Source organism: Bombina bombina, chromosome 6 (genome assembly GCF_027579735.1).
Source record: "Bombina bombina isolate aBomBom1 chromosome 6, aBomBom1.pri, whole genome shotgun sequence".
In the NCBI taxonomy this organism is placed as follows: domain Eukaryota; kingdom Metazoa; phylum Chordata; class Amphibia; order Anura; family Bombinatoridae; genus Bombina; species Bombina bombina.
The window spans coordinates 118,529,021-118,556,120 of NC_069504.1; the positions used below are offsets into that span (position 1 = coordinate 118,529,021).

General features: G+C 38.0%; 1 protein-coding gene across 1 annotated transcript in view; it reads right to left on the reverse strand.

Annotated features, from left to right (window-relative positions):
* Positions 1–4,346: 4,346 nt before the first annotated feature.
* LOC128662698 (laminin subunit beta-4-like) overlaps positions 4,347–27,100 on the reverse strand; it is a 315,199-nt gene continuing 292,445 nt past the window's right edge. The window contains exon 36 of the mRNA XM_053716585.1: positions 4,347–6,598. Within this exon, the coding sequence (XP_053572560.1) occupies positions 6,459–6,598 (140 nt within the window). The 3' untranslated portion in view covers positions 4,347–6,458. The remainder of the gene's footprint in view (positions 6,599–27,100) is intronic.

Sequence of the window (27,100 nt, forward strand, 5' to 3'; positions counted from 1 at the left end):
TATATTCTGTGAACACATGCTAAGTAGGAGCTGGTGACTCAAAAAGTGTAAATTTAAAAAGACTGTGCACATTTTGTTAATGGAAGTAAATTGAAAAGTTGTTGAAAATTGCATGCTCTATCAGAAAAAAAGAAAGTTTAATTTTGACTTGAGTTTACCTTTAAGGTGAGAAAAGGGGAAAAGGTTCAAAATGATTCATATTTACACTATTCAGACAAGAACGGTTTCAGAAATGCAAATTAACACTATTCAATAAACATTTTCAGTTGATTCATTCCTAGGTCAGCCAACATTTATATAAGATACCATTTTTTTTCTTGGACATTAATACCCCGCAAGATGGAAATTGTTATCTACAAAACAACACAAATTCCTTATCTGCCTTATTAATCTTCCGATGTCAAAATCTAAAAGCCAAATAGCCAAGACTAATGACAAACAAAATATGTGTTTATGTCTTTTTATAGGGACACTAAAGTCAAAAGGAAAGTTTCATGATTCACATAAATTATGCAATTTAAAAAAAAACACAACTTCACAATATACTTCCATGATTAAAATGTGCACATTATTTATATATGCACACTCTCTGAGGCTCCAGCTTCTACTGAGCATGTGCAAAAGTGCTCAGCATATGTACAGTATATGCATTTTGTAATTGGCTGATGGCTGTCACAGTGGGAGGGAAAATTGGAATAACTTTTAAATTTGCCAGAATATATGCTACTGCTTATTTCAAATTCAAAGTAAGTACTATGGCATTGTCTTTGTATTGTGTATTTTTCAGTTATTTGATTATACAGTGCTAGTCCTAAAGCCCGTTCATGGACCATTTTTTGCAGTACAGCGGTCCCACCCCTTGCTCTCTCTCTCCCCCTCTCTTTTGTGCTCTCTCCCCCTCTCTTTTGCGCTCTCTCCCCCTCTCTTTTGTGCTCTCTCTCGCTCCAACTCTCTTTTGCTCTCTCTCTCCCCCTCTCTTTTGCTCTCTCCCCCTCTCTCTTTTGCTCTCTCTCTCCCCCTTCTCTTTTGCGCTCTCTCTCGCTCCACCTCTCTTTTGCTCTCTCTCTCCCCCCTCTCTTTTGCTCCCTCTCCCCCTCTCTTTTGCTTTCTCTCCCCCCTCTCTTTGGCTCTCTCTCCCCCACTCTTTCTCTCTTTTGCTCTCTCTTGCTCTCTCTCTCTCTCTCTCTCCCCCTCTCTATTGCTCTCTCTCCCCCCTCTCTTTTGCTCTCCCTCCCCCTCTCTTTTTCTCTCTCTCCCCCTCTCTTTTTCTCTCTCTCCCCCTCTTTTGCTCTCTCTTCCCTCTATTCTGCTCTTTCCCCTCTCTTTTGCTCTTTCTTCTCTATTTTGCTCTCCCCCCTCTCTTCTGCACTTTCCCCTCTCTTTAGCTCTTTCTATCTCTTTTTGTCTCTCCCCCTCTCTTTCTATTTCTCTCCCCTCTCTGTCATGCTGACAGCGCCCGACCACGCCCCCGACACGACCGGCCACGTCCGGCCACACCCACGCTCCCGCCCGGTCACGCCCACACTCCCCCGGCCCGCAAACAGCATGGATTGTCAGGTAAGGCCAGGTGTGTTTGTCCTCGTGCTCTCTCTACTGTGCATGACAGCTTCGGACAAACACACTTGGCCTTTTATATAATAGGATTTAGGGACACTAAAGTCAAAAGGAAAGTTTCATGATTCACATAAATTATGCAATTTAAAAAAAAACACAACTTCACAATATACTTCCATGATTAAAATGTGCACATTATTTATATATGCACACTATCTGAGGCTCCAGCTTCTACTGAGCATGTGCAAAAGTGCTCAGCATATGTACAATATATGCATTTTGTAATTGGCTGATGGCTGTCACAGTGGGAGGGAAAATTGGAATAACTTTTAAATTTGCCAGAATATATTCTACTGCTTATTTCAAATTCAAAGTAAGTACTATAGCATTGTCTTTGTATTGTGTATTTTTCAGTTATTTGATTATACAGTGCTAGTCCTAAAGCCCGTTCACACAGGCCATTTTTTGCAGTACAGCGGTCCCACCCCTTGCTCTCTCTCTCTCCCCCTCTCTTTTGTGCTCTCTCCCCCTCTCTTTTCCGCTCTCTCCCCCTCTCTTTTGTGCTCTCTCTCACTCCACCTCTCTTTTGCTCTCTCTCTCTCCCCCTCTCTTTGCTCTCTCTCTCTCGCTTCTCTTTTGCTCTCTCCCCCCTCTCTTTTGCTATCTCTCTCACCCTTCTCTTTTGCTCTCTCTCTCCCCTCTCTTTTGTGCTCTCTCCCCCTCTCTTTTGCGCTCTCTCCCCCTCTGTTTTGCGCTCTCTCTCGCTCCACCTCTCTTTTGCTCTCTCTCTCCCCCCCTCTCTTTTGCTCCCTCTCTCCCTCTCTCTTTTGCTTTCTCTCCCCCCTCTCTTTGGCTCTCTCTCCCCCACTCTTCCTCTCTTTTACTCTCCCCCTCTCTCCCCCTCTCTATTGCTCTCTCTCCCCCCTCTCTTTTGCTCTCTCTCTCCCCCTCTCTTTTGCTCTCTCTCCCTCTCTTTTGCTCTCTCTTCCCTCTATTCTGCTCTTTCCCCTCTCTTTTACTCTTTCCCCTCTCTTTTGCTCTTTCCCCTCTATTTTGCTCTCACCCCCCTCTCTTCTGCACTTTCCCCTCTCTTTAGCTCTTTCTATCTATTTTTGTCTCTCCCCCTCTCTTTCTATTTCTTTCCCCTCTCTGTCTGTGTATTTTTCAGTTATTTGATTATACAGTGCTAGTCCTAAAGCCCATTCACACAGGCCATTTTTTGCAGTACAGCGGTCCCACCCCTTGCTCTCTCTCTCCCCCTCTCTTTTGTGCTCTCTCCCCCTCTCTTTTCCGCTCTCTCCCCCTCTCTTTTGTGCTCTCTCTCGCTCCACCTCTCTTTTGCTCTCTCTCTCCCCCTCTCTTTTGCTCTCTCTCTCTCGCTTCTCTTTTGCTCTCTCCCCCCTCTCTTTTGCTCTCTCTCTCACCCTTCTCTTTTGCTCTCTCTCTCCCCCTCTCTTTTGCACTATCTCCCCCTCTCTTTTGCGCTCTCTCCCCCTCTCTTTTGCGCTCTCTCTCGCTCCACCTCTCTTTTGCTCTCTCCCCCCTCTCTTTTGCTCCCTCTCTCCCCCTCTCTTTTGCTTTCTCTCCCCCCTCTCTTTGGCTCTCTCTCCCCCACTCTTTCTCTCTTTTACTCTCTCTCTCTCTCTCCCCCTCTCTATTGCTCTCTCTCCCCCCTCTCTTTTGCTCTCTCTCTCCCCCTCTCTTTTGCTCTCTCTCCCTCTCTTTTGCTCTCTCTTCCCTATATTCTGCTCTTTCCCCTCTCTTTTGCTCTTTCCCCTCTATTTTGCTCTCTCCCCCTCTCTTCTGCACTTTCCCCTCTCTTTAGCTCTTTCTATCTCTTTTTGTCTCTCCCCCTCTCTTTCTATTTCTCTCCCCTCTCTGTCGTGCTGACAGCGCCCGACCACGCCCCGCCGTGCCTGACCACGCCCAATCATGTCCGGTCACACCCATGCTCCTGCCCGGTCACGCCCACACTCCCCCGGACCGCAAACAGCATGGATTGTCAGGTAAGGCCAGGTGTGTTTGTCCTTGTGCTGTCTCTACTGCGCATGACAGCTTCGGACAAACACACTTGGCCTTTTATATAATAGGATTTAGTGGTCCTTTAAGTGATTTAACCAGAGACATTATTGGAATAGTGGTCATGTGTGCATTATTTTTTGTTACTGTTTTTTAAAACTAATTGACTGAGCAGGTAGCGTTTGTATATGGTGATGTTGCTTTTTGGGGTATTCACAAATATTTGGAAAAGTGTCTGGGGTTATCAAGTTCTTTTATCTGTGTAATTCTGGGTACAAATTGGTCCTGTAAATGTGTTGTGAAATATTGAAAATATGAATTGTGATTAGCCAAACAGGACTGGCACACGTGAACTATGGGGTAATTTTTTCAAAAACTACACTATGAAAATGGCTAATTGTGATTGAATGGACATCAGAAACAGTTAATCTGCAGCCGTTAAAGTGCTGAGAATTACCAAATGATAAATTTAGACAAACTCCTGCATTAGCAAGCTAGTGCAAAAATAGTAGAAAGTCAGAACAAATTGTTCAGTATGATGGAAGTTATCAATATTTGTGTAATGTTTAAGAGCATAATCATCAGGGAGCATTAATATATATACGTATATGTATATGTGTATATATATATATATATATATATATATATATATATGCAAATTCAAAATAAGGTGCACTCCATTAAACCCAGTCCAATTGCCGTGGTGCTGCATAAACAGTACATATCCTTTCCACCTCTCCTTATTAGTAGAAGAAATGCTGCACTCACCGGTCTTGTTGTAAAAAGTTTCTTTATTGCAAACAAATGACAATATCGATCACATGAATACCCCAGATATGTATATATATATATATATACATAGACACACACACGCACGCACATGTATTTCTTACCTAGGACTCATCAAGAACTTAGATCTTATTTTGATGATATTTAGTGAATCTGGTCATGATTTATTACAGTTTATTTGGACTTTGAGCTGAAACTACAAGTTTTGTCGGGTCTGAGAAGTCCCTCATCATGGAAACAAATATATGTTGTAAGCTCTGTATTATACGTGGGAACTTTCACTATATTTCTAACTGTAAAGGAGAGACAGATTCAGAACAATAACAGGCAATGAAATACAATTTTATTCATGTTTAGACTTTGTATTTTGCATTTTGCTTACAGCAGCCTATTACAATACAATACAATTTCTAAAATCTATATTTTCATTTGTATTGCCTGCCATATAAAATGGATCTCACAAGGTCAGTGAGAGGGCTGAGAAATTCCTTCCTAGACTATGGTAGAAGTTTTCTCTCTGCTCTCAGCTTAAAAAAACATAAAGCACTTTTTGAACTCCTCATAAAAGGCTAGATTACAAGTGGAGCGCTATTTAACGCTCCAGCTCAAGCATTAACTGCCCTAAATACATATGTACACATATATAGACATATATTTATACATACATATACCTATTTATAGCCCTTAGCCTGCTTTTTTTTTATACCTGAGAGTGTTTGTGCACATTGGGTTTATAGCTCGTATTACAATCATAGTAACACCATCTAATACTTTAAAAAATAAAAAATATTCTCAAAAAGGTTATAAGGGCTCATAGATATGAGGATATGAGACAGGCAAAGGGCTTTAACATTGAGATACATACATATATATCTCTAAATATGTATGCGTGTACATATGTATGTGTATATATGTATTTACATACATATATACACATATAAATACAAATACATATGTACACATATTGCAGTTAACAAGATGAAAACATTTAAAAGCATATGTATGTAATATTGTGCATTAACTGTAAATATTTCTCATTTCAATGTTGTGAACATAGCAGAATATTATTATTAGTATTCTTAAATAGGTATTCCTATATATATCTGTATATAACTATACCTATATATGAACATATATATATATATATATACAGTATATATATATATATACATATATATATATATATATATATTATAGATATATATTGTACCGAAATACCATCAGATACCATCAGATACATGTAGAAATATCTATTTAAGAATAAATCGAACATATTCTTGTATATGAAGAACATTATAATGTCAAATATTCTTATATTTATGTCAGGTTAGCACACATGAGAATATATGATCAAGTTTGCATGTGATTAGGGTGTCAGGTTTTCCCCCCACTTTTTTTCCATTGAATTCTAAGGGGGAATAAGTTATCAGGCACGTGGTATTCTAAGTTCGGCTTTTTGGGCTTGTCGGGTTACTGCACAAGCGAAAACAATTTTATTTTTAACTCAATATGAACGCATCCCAAAATGCACAAAAAGCTTACTTCTAGCGCAGTTAATGCTTGAGCGGTAACATTAATTAGCGATCCACTTGTAAACTGGCCCACAGTGTTTTATGTCCCATTAAGCGCTGTGTTTCAAAATTGTAGCACACCTCTTCACATAGCCTCTTTCATTTGTCTACCTTATCTGCTGTGGCCAGTTTGAGGTAGCTATAAATAAGCTCCTGAAAAGATCAAGCAACCACTTTGTAGAATGCTTAGGGTCAGAGTTCAGAATCCTGCAGCATCCATTCCAGCTTCACATTTTCAGAGTTAAATTGTAGAAAAAGGCAGGTAAAATACACAAGGAGAGGTTTTGTTTTAATAAAGCAAATGAAAAATAAATAAAGTATAATAATAATGATAATAATAAGGGATGGTTCTTTTTCAGCCTTTCATCCTTCTTTAGTTGACAAACTGAATTCCATTAAATTAGGTAATAATAGCTATTAAGAATTAGTTGCTGATTACCCATTAAAATCAAAGTTCCCTAAGATCTATCAGTCCTTGGAGAGCAAAGTGCATCATAAATAATACAATTAATAATACTCCCATCTCTAAGATCTACAAGTTGCATATTTATTTTCTTGATCTACAATATAATTTTTAATATTTATTGCTTTTTCCTCTAGTGCTTTGAGTAGATCAGCCTTTTCTTGATTAGATCTGTTTAGATCATCGATCTTCTGTTCCAGATCTGCAAGACACAGGAAAATAAAAACACACAGATATTTTATATAAAATGTTACACACATAAAATAAATCATTATTTTGTACATATTGTACTCACAGCGTAATATGAATACTATATGAAACACAAATATTATTTAACAAGGAGATAAATGCATTTCATCAAATTTCTGTAAAAAGTGTAATATAAGAAAAATACCACCCAGAATATTTGCCAGTGTTATAAAAAAAAAAAAGAAACCTCTGGCTAAGCTTGTTATTGTCTAGTGAAAGACAATCTGCTATTTATTTTGTGTGTAGTGTCAGTTCAGGTAAGGTAGATTTGGAGTTTGCACAATAAGTGTAGAATGATTAATTACTTGGAATTCCCGCTGTATACACTGTGCAAGATGATCATTTTCATCTTAGGATCATGTGTTTTAGGAGGACATAAAAGACTGTTTGTGAATTCCAAATACCTTTAGAAGAATTAAAAAAAAAAAAATATATATATATACTTGGTTAATAGTCTGTAACAATCAATGTTCTATACAGGGGACTTATACAATGATCTATACAGGGGACTTATATATTCATAAATCACTATAATAGGGTGGTTCACCCAACTTGTCCTTAGAGTGTAGCCAGGCATTAGATGTGATTGTGCACCCAGTTCAAGTGCAGTTCAAGAAAGCTTTAAAGGTTTACTAAACCCAATTTTTTTATTTCATGAATCAGATAGAGTAGCAATTTTAAGCAACTCCTATTATTAATTTTTCCTCGTTCTCTTGCTATCTTTATTTAAAAAGCAGGAATGTAAAGCTTAGGAGCTGGCCCATATTAGGTTTAGCACCCTGGATAGCGCTTGCATTTGTGATTGGCTGTTGGCTGTCACATGATGTAGTGGGAGTGGAAATAGGCAAATTTGTTAGAAAAAAATCTACTACTCATTTGAAGTTCAGACTAAGTGCATTGGATAGTTTTGTTATCATGTATTTGTTCATTATGCAAATCTACTGTATTTACGGGTCCTTTAAATAAATATAGCAAGAGAACAAATAAAAATTTATAATAGGAGTAAATTAGAAAGTTTCTTAAAATTGCATGCTCTATCTGAATCATTAAAGAAAAAAATGTGGATTTAGTGTCCCTTTAATATTTATTTTTCAGAGTGAAATAAATTTACACTGAGCAGCATCACAGGTGTAGCTTGCAAGTCTCAATAGAAACCATCAAGGCTGGCTGTGGATATAACCCAAACATTTCCACAGTGAAGGTTTTGGAGTATTTTTTAATAGCTGTAAAACAAAAAAAACTCCTTTATTGTATTTTTTATCATTTGGTGGATTTTGCCTGATAAGTAAGTGTTGTCTAATTTTTTTAAAATTTTTTAATTTGTAGTTAATTCATAGGGGCCTATTTATTATATGGTGGGCGGACATGATTCACTGTAGTGAATCATGTCCGCTGTAGCGAATCATGTCGATCCGACATTGATAAATGCTGGCAGCATACGCTGTCTGCATTTATCATTGCACAAATTTTTTTGTGAAATGCTTGTGCTGCCCCCTGCACTTTCACCGCCAATCGGCAGCTAGCAGGGGGTGTCAATCATCCCAATCGTATCTTATGACTACTGCTCCTTAACTCCTGATTCCGGCTCACGCGGAAAGAGTAGCATACACTGCTTAGTAAATCAGCCCCAATCTGTGTTTTGCATCCAGCTTTTGAAGTAGCTGCCCGTGTCAGTGATAGTGCTGCCTGGGTCACTGGTTGTACCCGCTAGTCCATGCTTTGAGTACAGTCCATATACCGTTTTATTATGAGAAAGGAAACGTAAAGAGTAGGCTGTAGTGAAATCCCATAAATGTGAATGGTCTTCTTAATGCATATTATCCTAAATATATAAAAACGATTCCTCTGGACCAATTTCAGAGCATTAAAATAAGTTGTATAAAAAAAGAGAGACATACGGCTAGATTACGAGTTTTGCGTTATGAGTGAAAAAGCAGCGTTATGGGTTATAACGCTGCTTTTTCACTACCGCTGCTATTACGAGTCTTGTCAAAAAAGCTGTACCGCACACTTTTTTGGCCGTAACGCAAATTAGCTTACGCAATTTGCGTAAAGTATTTTTTCAATGGGACTTCCATAGCACCGATATAACAAGCTTTTTCTGGGAGGCCAAAAAGTGAGCAGTACAGCCTATACCGCAAGATTCGTAATGCTATCTAAAGTCAGTAGTTATGAGTTTTACGCTACAAAGCTGTAGCATAAAACTCATAACTAAAGTGTTAAAAAGTACACCCATAAACTACCTATTAACCCCTAAACCACCACCCTCCTGCATCGCAAACACTAAAATAAAATTATTAACCCCTAATCTGCCGCTTCCAACATCGCCGCCACTATAATAAACATTCTACTGTTCCAATCAGCCAATATAATGCGAGCTCAATCCTATTGGCTGATTGGATCAGCCAATAGGATTGAAGCTCAATCCTATTGGCTGATTGCATCATCCAATAGGATTTTTTCACCTTTAATTCCGATTGGTTGATAGAATTCTATCAGTCAATCAGAATTCAAGGGACGCCATCTTGGATAACGTCACTTAAAGGAACCTTCATTCTGGAAGAAGACTTAGATTGAAGAGGATGCTCGACACCGGATGTTTTGAAGATGGAGCTGCTCCGCGCCGGATGGATGAAGATAGAAGATGCCGTCTGGATGAAGACTTCTGCCCATCTGGAGGACCACTTCTGCCGGCTTGGATGAAGACTTCTCCCGGCTTCGTTGAGGACTTCTTGCCGCTTTGATGAAGACTTCTCCCGGCTTCGTTGAGGATGGATGTCCAGTCTTCAAAACTGTAAGTGGATCTTTGGGGGTTAGTGTTAGGTTTTTTAAGGGTTTATTGTGTGGGTTTTATTTTTAGATTAGGGCTTTTGGGCTGAAAAAGAGCTAAATGTCCTTTTAAGGGTAATGCCCATCCAAATGCTCTTTTCAGGGCAATGAGGATCTTAGGTTTTTTTAGTTAGGTTTTATTTGGGTGGTTGGTTGTGTGGATGATGGGTTTTACTGTTGGGGGGTTGTTTGTATTTTTTTTAAAGGTAAAAGAGCTGATTTCTTTGGGGCAATGCCCCACAAAAGGCCCTTTTAAGGGCTATTGGTAGTTTAGTTTAGGCTAGGTTTTTTTTGGGGGGGGGCTTTTTTTATTTTGATAGGGCTATTAGATTAGGTGTAATTAGTTTAAATATCTGATAATTTCTTTTTTTATTTTGTGTAATTTAGTGGGGTTTTTTGTAGTTTAGGTAATTGTATTTAATTTATGTAATTTATTTAATTGTAGTGTAAGGTTAGGTGTTAGTGTAACTCAGGTTAGAGTTTTATTTTACAGGTAAATTTATATTTATTTTAGCTAGGTAGTTAGTAAATAGTTAATAACTATTTAGTAACTATTCTACCTAGTTAAAATAAATACAAACTTGCCTGTGAAATAAAAATAAAACCTAAGATAGATACAATGTAACTATTAGTTATACTGTAGCTAGCTTAGGGTTTATTTTACAGGTAAGTAGTTTTAAATAGGAATTATTTAGGTAATGAAAGGAATTTTTTATTAGATTTATTTTAATTATATTTAAGTTAGGGGGTGTTAGGGTTAGTCTTAGGTTTAGGGGTTAATAAATTTAGTATAGTGGTGGCGACGTTGGGGCGGCATATTAGGGGTTAATAGGTAGGTTGCTGCGACATTGAGGGGTGGGAGATTAGGGGTTAATAAGTATAATGTAGGTGTCGGCGATGTTCGGGGAAGCAGATTAGGGGTTAATAAGTATAATATAGGTGTCAGCGATGTCGGGAGCGGCATATTAGGGGTTAATAAATATAATGTAGGTGTGGGCGATGCCGGAAGCGGCAGATTAGGGGTTAATAAGTGTAAGATTAGGGGTGTTTAGACTCGGGGTTCATTTTAGGGTGTTAGGTGTAAACATAAATTTAGTTTCCCCATAGGAATCAATGGGGCTGCATTACGGAGCTTTACACTGCTTTTTTTGCAGGTATTAGGCTTTTATTCAGCCGGCTCTCCCCATTGATGTCTATGGGGAAATCGTGCACGAGCATGTAAAACCAGCTCACTGCAGCTTTCAGCAGCGCTGGTATTGGAGTGCGGTATGGAGCTCCATTTTGCTCTACGCTCACTTTTTGCCTGATAAAGCCGGGTTTTGTAAACCTGTAATACCAGCGCTTTAGGGAAGTGAGCAGTGACAATAATGTGCAAGTTAGTACCGCACCCCTCATAACGCAAAACTCGTAATCTAGCCGATAAATCCTTAAGATAACAGAAATGTTATCATAAAAAAAACAGTGAAGTAATTGTCTAGAAATATTTTTACTATGCACAGGCAGGTATTAAAAAAGAAAAAAGAAACATGAGTTTGATACTAGATATAATACCAAATTCAAAAGGTTACTAAAAGGGACAGGAAACCCACATTTTTACTTTCATGATTTAGGTAAAACATACCATTTTAAACAACTTTCCAATTTACTTATATTATCTTATTTGCTTCATTATTTAGGCATCTTCGGTTGAAAAGCATAGCTAGGTAGGATCAGCACCTTTTATATGTGCAGCCATGCAGCTTGTTAATTGCAGCGTATACAGCGATATAACAGCTACAACTGACAGTACAGCAGCATGTTGATAACATCATATAAAGGGATAGTTATTACTGACAGTACAGCAGCATGTTGATAACATCATATAAAGGGATAGTTATTACTGACAGTACAGCAGCATGTTAATAACATCATATAAAGAGATATAATAGTTATTACTGACAGTACAGCAGCTTGCTGATACCATTATATAAAGGGATATAACAGTTAGTACTAACAGTACAGCAGCATGTTGATAAGATAACATCATATAAAGAGATATAATAGTTATTACTGACAGTACAGCAGCATGTTGATAACATCATATAAAGGGATAGTTATTACTGACAGTACAGCAGCATGTTAATAACATCATATAAAGAGATATAATAGTTATTACTGACAGTACAGCAGCTTGCTGATACCATTATATAAAGGGATATAACAGTTAGTACTAACAGTACAGCAGCATGTTGATAAGATAACATCATATAAAGAGATATAATAGTTATTACTGACAGTACAGCAGCATGTTGATAGCATCATATAAAGGGATATAATAGTTATTACTGACAGTACAGCAGCATGTTGATAACATCATATAAAGGGATATAATAGTTATTACTGACAGTACAGCAGCATGTTGATAAGATAACATCATATAAAGGGATATAATAGTTATTACTGACAGTACAGCAGCATGTTGCTAACATCATATAAAGGGATATAATAGTTATTACTGACAGTACAGCAGCATGTTGATAAGATAACATCATATAAAGAGATATAATAGTTATTACTGACAGTACAGCAGCATGTTGATAACATCATATAAAGGGATATAATAGTTATTACTGACAGTACAGCAGCATGTTGATAAGATAACATCATATAAAGGGATATATTAGTTATTACTGACAGTACAGCAGCATGTTGATAAGATAACATCATATAAAGGGATATAATAGTTATTACTGACAGTACAGCAGCATGTTGATAAGATAACATCATATAAAGGGATATAATAGTTATTACTGACAGTACAGCAGCATGTTGATAAGATAACATCATATAAAGGGATATAATAGTTATTACTGACAGTACAGCAGCATGTTGATAACATCATATAAAGGGATATAATAGTTATTACTGACACTACAGCAGCATGTTGATAACATTATATAAAGAGATATAATAGTTATTAATGACGGTACAGCAGCTTGTTAATAACATCATATAAAGGGATATAATAGTTATTACTGACAGTACAGCAGCTTGCTGATACCATTATATAAAGGGATATAACAGTTAGTACTAACAGTACAGCAGCATGTTGATAACAACATATAAAGGGATATAACAGTTACTACTGACAGTACAGCAGCTTGTTAATAACAGCGTATAAAGGGATATAACAGTTCGTACTGACAGTACAGCAGCTTGTTGATAACAGTGTATAAAGGGATATAACAGTTAGTGCTGACAGTACAGCAGATTGTTGATAGCAGCATATACAGGGATATAACAGTTCGTACTGACAGTACAGCAGCTTGTTAATAATAGCGTATAAAGGGATATAACAGTTACTACTAAAAGTACAGCAGCTTGTTGATAGTAGCATATAAAGAGATATAACAGTTACTACTGACAGTACAGCAGCTTGTTGATAGCAGTATATACAGGGATATAACAGTTACTACTAACTACAGCAGCTTATTGATAACAGCATATAAAGGGATATAACAGTTACTACTAACAGTACAGCAGCTTGTTGATAGCAGCATATACATGGATATAACAGTTAGTGCTGACAGTACAGTAGCATGTTACTAGCAGCATATACAGGGATATAACAGTTACCACTAACAGTACAGCCGCTTGTTGATAGCAGTGTATACATGGATATAACAGATAGTGCTGAGAGTACAGTAGCTTGTTAATAGCAGCATATACAGGGATATAACAGTTACTACTAACAGTACAGCTGCTTGTTGATAGCAGTGTATACATGGATATAACAGATAGTGCTGAGAGTACAGTAGCTTGTTAATAACAGCATATACAGGGATATAACAGTTACTACTAACAGTACAGCCGCTTGTTGATAGCAGTGTATACATGGATATAACAGATAGTGCTGAGAGTACAGTAGCTTGTTAATAACAGCATATACAGGGATATAACAGTTACCACTGACAGTACAGTAGCATCTTAATAGCAGCATATACAGGAATATAACAGTTACTACTGACAGTACAGCAGCTTGTTAATAACAGCATATGCAGGGATATAAAAGTTACTACTCACAGTACATCAGCTTGTTGATAGCAGCGTATACATGGATATAACAGATAGTGCTGACTATACAGTAGCATGTTAATAGCAGCATATACAGGGATATAACAGTTACTACTAACAGTACAGCCGCTTGTTGATAGCAGTGTATACATGGATATAACAGATAGTGCTGAGAGTACAGTAGCTTGTTAATAACAGCATATACAGGGATATAACAGTTACCACTGACAGTACAGTAGCATGTTAATAACAGCATATGCAGGGATATAAAAGTTACTACTCACAGTACATCAGCTTGTTGATAGCAGCATATACATGGATATAACAGATAGTGCTGATAGTACAGTAGCATGTTAATAGCAGCATGTACAGGGATATAACATTTAGTACTAACAGTACAGATGCTTGTTGATTGTAGGTACATATATACAAACACACAGATAAAAACCATACAAATAAACAAACATATCCGCAGCGAGGACGCCAAGCTGACAGGTGTGTTTGTCTGGTTCCTTATACCATGCTAAAGAAGGTTCCAGTGAGGGGACGGAGTGGGTAAGTGAACACAGCATAAATGGATAACGTAAGCCCCTGGGAGGGCTGTTTTTTGAGGATTGACAAATATTAACACTTTTCAACTATAAGGTGAAACCGCCTAAGATGACAACATAAGACCCAGGGTGGGCTGTTTGTTTGGTAACTTTGATGAACATTTGCAACGCTTTCCAGATTTATGATCTGCTGGACGCTCTAAACAAAATTGTTTGAAATCCTAACTATAAGAAACAGGCTTGCTTGATTAGAAATAGACTTATATTGAATTTAGTATTATTATTGAATGAGTTTATGCTATAAATGTATGCTATATTTTTATACTATATATCTCTGCTGCTTTATATTTGTATAATATGGATTTGGATATAGAATATTTTAACGCTGTGAAGTGAACATTTTAACGTTGTGAAGTGACTTTGATAGGGTTTTTAATATAAATAAACATTGTTACTTTTCATTAGTGAGTGCTACATTTTTATTAGAAACTGATTTGTGACTCTTGGTGTGTTGGTGTTTTTTTTTAGCTATTTTATAGCGCATTTGTTTTTTGCTTTGCATTTCTGTATTTGAGCTGTTTTCAGCGAAAGCTCCATTTTCATTTGTTTAAGCACTATTTTTCTCCCCTCTATTCTATCTATTGTGAGTCGATTGCAAATAAACCAGCATATTCACACACACACACACACATATATATATATATATATATATACACAAACACTCACATAAAAACACACATATACACACATGCACACACACATATAGATATATAAATACACACATATACACTTACAGTATGTAAACACACAAATACACCTTGGAGCCCTCCCCAGTCCAGCGCCTGATACAAATACACACATAAAAATACACAAGTAAAAATACACATACACTCACACACAAACAAATACACACATGCACATATATATGACCACACACACATACAAATACACAAATACACCCACGCACATAAAGACATAAAAATAAATACAAATTACCCTATCACCCCATCATGGACCGAAAAGGTCTCTGACTTATTAACACTGGAGGAACATGGTTTCTTCAAGTGACAGAAACTGAACACCCTTCATGATATGAAATGTATATGGGAAGAATTCATTCAAACCTTATAATACACACACATAAAGAGAGAAACGGTTTGGAAACACCAGGAAAACCTGTAAAGCTCTTTCTTACATCTAATCCTCCCATATGGGGGCCCACCAATTTCCATCTTTCACCCTCTCTTACCCTAACGTCTAAACTTTCCTTTCTTGTGTTAAGAGAGATGTACAACTGTTAATTATGAGTGGTCTAACTTTATAGAAATGCCTAGGACTGTTTAATATGTACCAACCCCTATCAAGTCTCCCAATGAAAAAGACAAAAAAAGACACTCAATAATATAGCAAGGGGTGAAGACAGATCCACTAAAAGAACAATAATGTAAAGGTCTGCCTTAGAAATTGTTTTTGTAATACAATGATCAGAGAGAGCGAGCAAGATTTCGATTTCGATTTTGTTTCGATTTAGTTTTTGTTTATATAAGTTAAATGTTCCACAACTACCTGTGAAAAAGGAAACACTTTGGAATCTGAAAAGCTGTTATGATACTTAACTCTGTCTGAGAATGAATTTGTCATGTGTGAGATGCGATATAATGTTCAATAAAAAAAAATACACATACACTCACTCACACACATATAAATACACACATACACACACTTAAAAATACACACACACATACACACACATAAAGACATTAAAAATACATATACACACATACAAATACATACACTCAAACACATATATACAAACACACACATAAAACCAGGGCCGGATTGGCCTACCAGGATACCAGGTGATTTGCCGGTGGGCTGCAGCAGCTGGGACTTGAAAGCTTCAATTTAAAGGGGTGATTAATGGATGTAATTGGGTTGTAGGGCTGCTATATAACATCAATCTTACATTTGTATTTAATACAAAGTAAACGGATGAAGCTTTTCAGCCAAAAGGAAAGAGAGGTAGCCGTAGCCTTTTTACCTCTCCGTTTACCAGATTAAACAACAAACAATGAAGATGTTTGACGGAAATCTTTAGTTGCTTGTAAGTAGAACTTTAAAGCACGAACCACATCAAGATTGTGCAACAGACGTTCCTTCTTTGATGAAGGATTAGGACACAGAGAAGGAACAACAATCTCCTGATTGATATTCCTATTAGAAACAACCTTAGGAAGAAAACCAGGTTTGGTACGCAAAACCACCTTATCTGCATGGAAAACTAGGTAAGGTGAGTCACACTGTAAAGCAGATAACTCAGAAACTCTTCGAGCCAAAGAGATAGCTACTAAAAACAAAATTTTCCAAGATAGAAGCTTAATATCTATGGAATGCATAGGTTCAAACTGAACCCCTTGAAGAACATTAAGAACCAAATTTAGGCTCCATGAGGGAGCAACAGATTTAAATACAGGCTTGATCCTGACCAAGGCCTGACTAAACGCTTGAATGTCTGGGACATCTGCCAGACGTTTGTGTAAAAGAATAGACAAAGCAGATATTTGTCCTTTTAAGGAACTAACTGATAATCCCTTCTCCAATCCTTCTTAGAGAAAGGACAAAATTCTAGGAATCCTAATCTTACTCCATGAGTAACCCTTGGATTCACACCAACAAAGATATCTGCCCCAAATCTTATGATAGATTTTCCTGGTGACAGGCTTTCTAGCCTGAATCAGGGTATCAATGACCGACTCAGAGAAACCACGCTTTGATAGAATCAGGCGTTCAATCTCCAAGCAGTCAGACGCAGAGAAGTTAGATTTGGATGCTTGAATTGACCTTGGATTAGAAGGTCCTGCCTCATTGGCAGAGTCCACGATGGAACAGATGACATGTCCACCAGGTCTGCATACCAAGTCCTGCGTGGCCACGCAGGCGCTATCAGAATCACTGAAGCTCTCTCCTGCTTGATTCTGGCAACCAGACGTGGGAGGAGAGAAAACGGTGGAAATACATAAGCCAGATTGAAGGACCAGGGCACTGCTAGAGCATCTATCAGTACTGCCTGGGGATCCCGGGACCTGGACCCAATAAAAGGAAGTTTGGCGTTCTGTCGGGACGCCATCAGATCCAATTCTGGTGTGCCCCATAGCTGAGTCAGCTGGGCAAATACCTCCGGATGGAGCTCCCACTCCCCCGGATGAAAAGTCTGACGACTTAGGAAATCCGCCTCCCAGTTCTCTACCCCTGGGATATGGATTGCTGAGAGATGGCAAGAGTGATCCTCCACCCATCGGATTATTTTGGTTACCTCCATCATCGCTAGAGAACTCTGTGTTCCTCCTTGATGATTGATATAGGCTACAGTCGTGATGTTGTCCGACTGAAATCTGATGAATTTGGCCGCAGCTAGCTGAGGCCATGTCTGAAGCGCATTGAATATCGCTCTCAGTTCTAGAATGTTTATCGGGAGGAGAAATTCCTCCCAAGACCATAAGCCCTGTGCTTTCAGGGATTTCCAGACTGCACCCCAGCCTAGCAGGCTGGCATCTGTCGTTACTATGAGCCACTCTGGCCTGCGGAAACACATTCCCTGAGACAGGTGGTCCTGAGACAACCACCAGAGAAAAGAATCTCTGGTCTCTTGGTCCAGATGCAGTTGAGGAGATAAATCTGCATAATTCCCATTCCACTGTTTGAGCAAGCATAATTGCAGTGGTCTGAGGTGTAGGCGGGCATAAGGAACTATGTCCATTGCCGCTACCATGAGTCCGATTACCTCCATACACTGAGCCACTGATGGCCAAGGAATGGAATGAAGAGCTCGGCTAAGTGATTAAAAGTTTTGATTTTTTCATTTCTACCGAGTCTATCAGAGTCCCTAGGAAGGAAACTCTTGTGAGAGGGACAAGAGAACTCTTTTTTTTATGTTCACCTTCCATCCGTGAGATCTCAGAAAAGCCAACACAATGTCCGTGTGAGACTTGGCTAGCTGGAAAGTCGATGCCTGAATTAAGATGTCGTCTAGATAGGGCGCCAATGCTATACCCCGTGGTCTTAGAACCGCCAAAAGGGACCCTAGCACCTTTGTGAAAATTTTGGGAGCCGTGGCCAACCCGAAAGGAAGGGCCACAAACTGGTAATGCCTGTCCAGAAAGGTGAATCTGAGGAATTGATGATGATCTCTGTGAATAGGGATGTGTAGATACGCATCCTTTAAATCCATGGTAGTCATATATTGACCCTCCTGGATCAGAGGAAGAATAGTCCGAATAGTCTCCATCTTGAAAGATGGTACTCTGAGGAATTTGTTCCCTCTTTTTTGGGAACCACAAACAGGTTGGAGTAAAAACCTAGCCCTTGTTCCGCTCTTGGAACTAGGCGGATCACTCCCATGGTATGTAGGTCTTCTACACAGCGTAAGAACGCCTCTCTCTTTGTCTGGTTTGCAGACAATTGAGAAATGTGAAATCTCCCCCTTGGGGGGAGTCTTTGAAGTCCAGAAGATATCCTTGGGACACAATTTCTAAAGCCCAGGAATCGTGAACATCTCTTGCCCAAGCCTGAGCAAAGAGAGAGAGTCTGCCCCCTACTACATCCGGTCCCGGATCGGGGGCTACCCCTTCATGCTGCCTTAGAGGCAGCAGCAGGCTTCTTGGCCTGTTTACCTGAAGTTCCGAAAGGAACCAAAATTATTTTGTTTGGTCCTCATCTTATTTCTTTTATCCTGAGGGAGGGCATGGCCTTTGAGAAAAAATTATGCCAAAAGAAAAGCTCTACAATATCCCTATTTGGGATGTATTATGCTTAAGGTGGTGCCCACGATATATATTAACGTTAGGTTAGAATGTGGGATATGTAAATATCGTACAATCAATAAAAAGCCAATGTCATACAATCATTAAAAGTTATTACAAGTTATTTAATGATAAAATCTTCTAAGAAAAACAAAAATTAATAAATGTAAATTTAATATAGGAAGTAAAAATACAATAAAACAAAAATAATTGCAATAATATAAAACAAATACAATATGTGGCTGAATAATTGTGCAAATGAGGCAATAAATACAATGAAATCAGTAAGTATATAACAAGAACGTTAATCTATTACAGTATATACTGTTCCAGAAGAAATAAAAAATGTTGATCAAAAAATGTCCAATGTGTGAATCCCCAAAGTTTCCTTTCAAATGTTGATGATGACGTATGTGAGTGATTCCAAACAAATGTGTCAAATGAAAATACTTCAAAATGTGTGTCTTAAACTCCAATTGATAATCTTGATTAATGTATTTTAATCCAATGTCCAAAATGTGATCTCAAAAATTAAAAATGAAAAAATAAAAATATGTGAAAAAATGTGATAAGAATGTGAAAAGCTGTGAAAAAAATAGGAAAAAATAAGGTGTACACCTAAAAAATAAACTATGTATCCTAAAACCAATAGATGTTGTTTCTGAAGTAATAATGAAAATACTGTTGGTTCACTGGGAATGATTATCTTCCAAGTGTGATTAGCTTTAATGGGATAATCCTTGAGTTTCCTGAGGAAAAATAAGAAATATACATAGTGCAATATTGCCTCTAAACATATAGATAATAGGTATTTAGCTTACCTTGTGCTCCTGAGCCGTAATACCAGTACAATCTACGCGTTTCGGTCTGTGAGGACCTTTCTCAAGACTGGTACCGGCTGTTTTAAAATGCTGGGCTTTAAGTATACTTAACTGGCCAATAGTGTTTTGGAAAAATTGCGCCAAAAATTTGCGCCAATTTTATGTTTTTCAATTCTCCATTGGCTTGTTCTGGGAGTGTGCCCCGGAGGTGAAATAGTGCATCAAGGATCCTTAAGATGTAAACTTCCGTCCCAATTGCCCTTAGTTTTGATAACTCCGATAGCGCTTAAACCGGAAGTGACGTCATTACCTCTATGCGCACTTCCGGTCTTGCGCTCCATGTTTGAACTGACGTATTGAATAGTGGTGGCGGAAGACACATGTTAGGATTACCTCTATGCGCACTTCCGGTCTTGCATGGCATGGCCTTTCCCTCCAGTGATGTCTGAAATAATTTCTTTCAGTGTAGGCCCGAATAGGGTCTTTCCTTTGAAAGGGATGTTCAACAACTTAGATTTTGATGACACATCAGCAGACCAGGACTTAAGCCATAACGCCCTGCGTGCTAAAATGGCAAAACCTGAATTCTTTGCCGCTAATTTAGCCATTTGGAAAGCGGCATCTGTAATGAAAGAATTAGCCAATTTAAGGGCCTTAATTCTATCCATAATATCCTCTAATGGAGTCTCCACCTGGAGAGCCTCTTCTAGAGCCTCAAACCAGAAAGCAGCTGCAGTAGTTACAGGAACAATGCATGCAATAGGTTGGAGAAGAAAACCTTGATGAACAAAAATTTTCTTTAGGAGACCCTCTAATTTTTTATCCATAGGATCTTTGAAAGCACAACTGTCTTCAATAGGTATAGTTGTACGCTTAGCAAGAGTAGAAATAGCTACCTCCACCTTAGGAACAGTTTGCCACGAGTCCTGTATGGTGTCAGATATGGGAAACATTTTCTTAAAAACAGGAGGGGGAGCGAACGGAATACCTGGTCTATCCCACTCCTTAGTAACAATAGTCACAATCCTCTTAGGGACTGGAAAAACATCAGTGTAAACAGGAACCTCTAAGTATCTGTCCATTTTACACAATTTCTCTGGGACCACTATAGAGGGGGTTCCACAATGGCTACTAAACACATAGAACAAGGATTTTCCTTGGTGTCAGACATGTTAAACAGGCTAGTAATGAAATAAACAAGCTTGGAAAACACTTTAATCAAAGAAAATTACACTTTAAACAAAAACGGTACTGTGCCTTTAAGAGAAAAAAGCTGCACAAACTCTGCAAAACAGTGTAAAAAGCAGTAAACAAAACGAAATTTTTACAGTAGCATCATAAAGCCTTAGTAACTTTGCAACACTATGCAAATTAACAATTAACCCCTTAATGTAAAAACCGGATTGAAAAAACTTCAAAACAGGTAAAATAACGTTCAGCACCTTGCCACAGCTCTGCTGTGGCACCTACCTGCCCTTTAGGAACGATTTGTGGGGAAAAAAACCTCTTTACAGCCCTCAAATACAGCAGGAATCTCTGGAGAAGTAGCTGGATGCTTCTGAGATAAATAAACTGTGCAACTGAAAATAGGCCCCTCCCACCTCACTCGATGCTATGGGGCCTATTTTCAGTTGCACAGTTTATTTATCTCAGAAGCATCCAGCTACTTCTCCAGAGATTCCTGCTGTATTTGAGGGCTGTAAAGAGGTTTTTTTCCCCACAAATCGTTCCTAAAGGGCAGGTAGGTGCCATAGCTGGATGCTTCTGAGATAAATAAACTGTGCAACTGAAAATAGGCCCCTCCCACCTCACTCGATGCTATGGGGCCTAAAAGAAACACCACAGAGTGTTTCTTAAACTAGTCATAGGGGTTAATAACCCTTAAACAAGCCACAAAGACCCCTTAAAGTCCCTCAAAAAACATTTTATTTGTAACTAAACCAAAACGTTTTTTCCTATCAGTGTCACTAGTAACTATGAGCCCTTTATGCAAGCTTGGATTCCTCTTTTACTGAATACAGCTTACCCTTCCCTCATGGGGATATTGCCAGCCTTTTCTAGAAATAATACAGTCTGTATAGAAAAAAATAGACTGAACATACCTTAATGCAGTTTAGCCTGCAAACTGTTCCCCCAACTGAAGTTTTCCTGTACTCTTCAGCCCTTGTGAGAACAGCAGTGGATCTTAGTTACAAAATCATCCTCCTTGCAGAAATCTTCATCCCTTTTCTGCCAGAGAGTAAATAGTACACACCGGTACCATTTAAAATAACAAACTTTTGCTTGAGAAAATAAAAACTAACATTTTTGTCACCACACTCCCTTTGCCCTTCCTATCAGTTAAGCAGGCAGAGAGAATGACTGGGGGTGGAGCTAAGGGAGGAGCTATATGGACAGCTCTGCTGTGGGTGCTCTCTCTGCCACTTCCTGTAGGGAAGGAGAATATCCCATAAGTATGGATGAATCCGTGGACTCGATACATCTTACAAGAGAAATATATATATATATATATATATATATATATATATACACACAGTATATATATATATATATACACATATATATATTTATTTATATATATTTATTCCCAAGTATGCATACTCACAAATTACAATTTCAGCTACTAGGGTGCTGGACAAGGGTAATTCATAAAAAGTAGACATGAAAATCCATACGAATGCACCGCGAAATTTAAAGATAATCAATAAATACAGAAAAAATTAATCAGTATTCATTTGTTTCCTTTACATTGTTAAAATACTTACCTGTAGCACGCTGGAGAGCTGTGCTAACCTGGTGCTCTTCTTCATAGAGTCCCAGCCGCACAAATAGGAGGCTTAGCGTGGCGGCTCCCAGAGCCTGCACTAAAGTAGAAGGTGGCCTAGGGCTCTGTGAAGAAGAGGAGCAGATTAGCTCAGCTCTCCAGCGCGCTACAGGTAATTAGAAAGCTACCTGTGAACAGTATTTGTTTTGTTTAAAATGAAATGAAAACAGAATAGTGCAGACAACAAATATTTAGGGAATATTATTTCCCAGAATGTTAGTTCTGAAAAATTTGGCCCAAAATTGAGGGGGAATAATCATTGTGGTATATCTGCTTGTTTTGAGATATTTCAAACTAATAACTTTAAAGTGACTTCGTTTTTTGTTTTTAACCCTGTCACTACCGGGAATTTAAAAGAAACACTTGCCCAAAATACTGAATATTTTTTTAGCATTTTTTACTATCACTCCACTTAAACAGAAATAGAGTCTTGATTTTTTACATTTTTCCTATAAAAACTATATATCTTTTTTTAGTAGACAACCCAAGGTGTTGACCTAGGCCCATTTTTGTATATTCCATGCTACTGTTTCATCGCCAAATGCAATCATATTAAAAAAAATGTTAACTTTTTCACTGAAACTATTTAAACTACTGCAGTCATAAGACAAATGGTTGTAAAAGGTTCTTTGGGGTCCCTTTTGGTCAGAAATAGCAACCATGCATGGCTTAATTGTAACTGCGCACAACACTTCTGAAATTCCCAAGACTAAAGGGGTTAATTATCACCCAAACCACCACCGCTGTGCCGCCCACTCCCCTCCCTCCATCCCTCCCACCTGCACACAAAAAAATTGTTACAGACAGTGTCATTGGCCCCTATTTAGGAAAGTCTGGAGGACCTGATCCGACAGTGCGGATCAGGTCCGCCAGACCTCGCTGAATACGGCGAGCAATACGCTCGCCGTATTCAGCATTGCACCAGCAGCTCACAAGAGCTGCTGGTGCAATGCCGACCCCTGCAGACTCGGGTCGCCAGCAGGGGGTGTCAATCAACCCGATCGTACTCGTATCGTGCTCAGAGCAGGCGGACAGGTTATGGAGCAGCGGTCTTTGTGACCTCTGCTTCATAACTGCTGTTTCTGGCGAGCCTGCAGTCTGTAACGATCATGCCGATCGTGCTTTGTTACCATTTGAAGACTGATGCCTGCAGCTCAGGAGGAGCTTCCTTAAGGAAAGACGTATATGCAGTACGATGGGCTATGTACCACATGAGGCAGATCAACGTCCAATTGGCGCTAGGTGCTAAATATTTAAAGTTGTCATATTGTTTAATTTTTTTTTAGTACAGAAATTCTAGCATGACATTACCATCAAATGTATGCTTGAAAGATACTATGATATAAACAGTAGTTTTCTAAAATAATGCTTTATCATTATTATTGATGTTTCTAATATCTAATATCTAATTAGTTTTTTTATAATGGATCAGCATACACCTAACTCACTAACAATTTTTTATATATGCATGTTGTTTTTTTACATTAACTAATAGTTTAGGTTTAATGTGTAGCATTACCCAATTAAGAAATAAATGCATGTGTAAATACTTTGAATTCCTTACATGTATGTGACCTCTCCTATCAGGATATTGTCTCTCTCATCTTGGAAGATGTAAATAGAAAGAAAAAGCCATGAAATATTTACATACATGATTTATTACTCTTAAGCAATAGATAACAATCTTGAAAATACAGGATACAATGGAACTCATTTCATGCCATTTAAGTTTGCTATTTTGCTTTTCTACTGCATTCTGGGTCAGATTACAAGTGGTGAACAGTTACATGCAAGCGATATCTGGTTAATCGTGGCTGTTTGTGCACATTGAATGTAGCTTGCATATTACAAGTTGAAAGTAAACGTGATTGCTTGAGCACAATTGAATTTAACGTGCGTCGGGATAGCTTGACCTCAGAGCTCTGGTTAACTATTTTGTAAAACAAAAATGTTGCACAAAACACATCAAAAATACATTACAAAGTACAGTTACACTCATAATAACACTATCTAATAAAATTACTTAAAAAAATATTGCACAAAAAAAGTTATAACGGCTCAAAGATATGAAGTCTCAGGTGTTGGAAAAGAAAGGCTGCAAAGGGCTTTAACATAGAGATACATACATAAACATGTCTAAATAGGTATATGTATTTATGTGTGTATATATCTATTTAGATAGATATATACACAACTGTACACATAAATACATATGTACACACACACACACACACACATATATATATATATATATGTTCCACGTATTTATAAATAGTGATGCCGCAAACTGTTCGCCGGAGAACAGTTCCCGGCGAACTTAGCTTGTTCACGTTCGCCGCAACGAGCGAACATATGCGATGTTCGATCCGCTCACTATTCGTCATCATTGAGGAAACTTTGACCCTGTATCTCACAGCCTGCAGACACATTTGAGCCAATTAGCAACAGACACTCCCTCCCAGACCCTCCCAGCTCCTGGGCAGCAGCCATTTTAGATTCATTACGATCCTGCTTTCTTAGTGAGAGGAGGGTTAGTGCTGCTGCTCGTGATTTTATAGGGAAATAGATAGCTAGGCTAGTGTATTTAGTGTCCACTACAGTCCTGAAGGACTCATCTAATCTCTGCTGTAAGGACAGCACCCCAAAAAGCCCTTTTTAGGGCTAGAACTTCAGCCGTTTTTTTTTTTTTAATTTGTAATTTTATTTGCATTTGCCTGGCTGTCAGCCTGTGTGTGAGGCTCACAGCATATACTGTGATTAGTGCCACCACTGATATCTGCTTAACATTAGTGTAAATAAAAAAAAAAAAACTTTTACATCATTTTGCTAGTGTAATCTAATTTCATTTTCTATCAGGCCTGTGTGTCAGGCTCACAGCATATACTGTGGTTAATTGCTCTGTGCCACCACTGATATCTGCTTAACAATCATTTGTGTAAATTTAAAAAAAAAAACTTTTACATAATTTTGCTAGTGTAATCTAATTTCATTTTCTATCAGGCCTGTGTGTCAGGCCCACATCATACACTGTGATTAATTGCTCTGTGCCACCACTGATATCTGGTGTAACATTAGTGTAAAATTAAAAAAAAAACTTTTACATCATTTTGCTAGTGTAATCTAATTTAATTTTCTATCAGGCCTGTGTGTCAGGCTCACAGCATATACTGTGGTTAATTGCTCTGTGCCACCACTGATATCTGCTTAACCAGCATTTGTGTAAATTTAAAAAAAAAAACTTTTACATCATTTTGCTAGTGCAATCTAATTTCATTTTCTATCAGGCCTGTGTGTCAGGCCCACATCATACACTGTGATTAATTGCTCTGTGCCACCACTGATATCTGGTGTAACATTAGTGTAAAATTAAAAAAAAAAACTTTTACATCATTTTGCTAGTGTAATCTAATTTCATTTTCTATCAGGCCTGTGTGTCAGGCTCACAGCATATACTGTGGTTAATTGCTCTGTGCCACCACTGATATCTGCTTAACAATTATTTGTGTAAATTTAAAAAAAAAAAACTTTTACATCATTTTGCTAGTGCAATCTAATTTCATTTTCTATCAGGCCTGTGTGTCAGGCCCACATCATACACTGTGATTAATTGCTCTGTGCCACCACTGATATCTGGTGTAACATTAGTGTAAAATTAAAAAAAAAAACTTTTACATCATTTTGCTAGTGTAATCTAATTTCATTTTCTATCAGGCCTGTGTGTCAGGCTCACAGCATATACTGTGGTTAATTGCTCTGTGCCACCACTGATATCTGCTTAACAATCATTTGTGTAAATTTAAAAAAAAAAAACTTTTACATCATTTTGCTAGTGCAATCTAATTTCATTTTCTATCAGGCCTGTGTGTCAGGCCCACATCATACACTGTGATTAATTGCTCTGTGCCACCACTGATATCTGGTGTAACATTAGTGTAAAATTAAAAAAAAAAAAACTTTTACATCATTTTGCTAGTGTAATCTAATTTCATTTTCTATCAGGCCTGTGTGTCAGGCCCACATCATATACTGTGATTAATTCTTCTGTGCCACCACTGATATCTGGTTAACATTATTTTAAATAATAAAAAAAAAAAACTTTTACATCATTTTGCTAGTGTAATCTAATTTCATTTTCCATCAGGCCTGTGTGTCAGGCCCACATCATATACTGTGATTAATAGCTCTTTTTTCCACCACTTATTGGTGTAACATTAGTTTAAATTTTTTAAAAAAACTTTTACGTCAGTCCTCTTCTAGTGTTATTTAATTTTAGTTGCCAGGCCAGCCTGGCTGCCACTAGTGCCAGCCTGTGTGTCAGGCTGCCAGCATATACTGTGCCTACTTTCATCCTCTGTGCCAACACTCCTATCTGGTGTAACATTAGTTTAAATTTTGTAAAAAAAAAAAAACTTTTACATCAGTCTTCTAGTGTTATTTAATTTTAGTTGCCAGGCCAGCCTGCCACTAGTGCCAGCCTGTGTGTCAGGCTGCCAGCACATACTGTGCCTACTTCCATCCTCAGTGCCACCACTCCTATCTGTTGTAACATTAGTGTAACTTTTTTAAAAAAAAACTTTA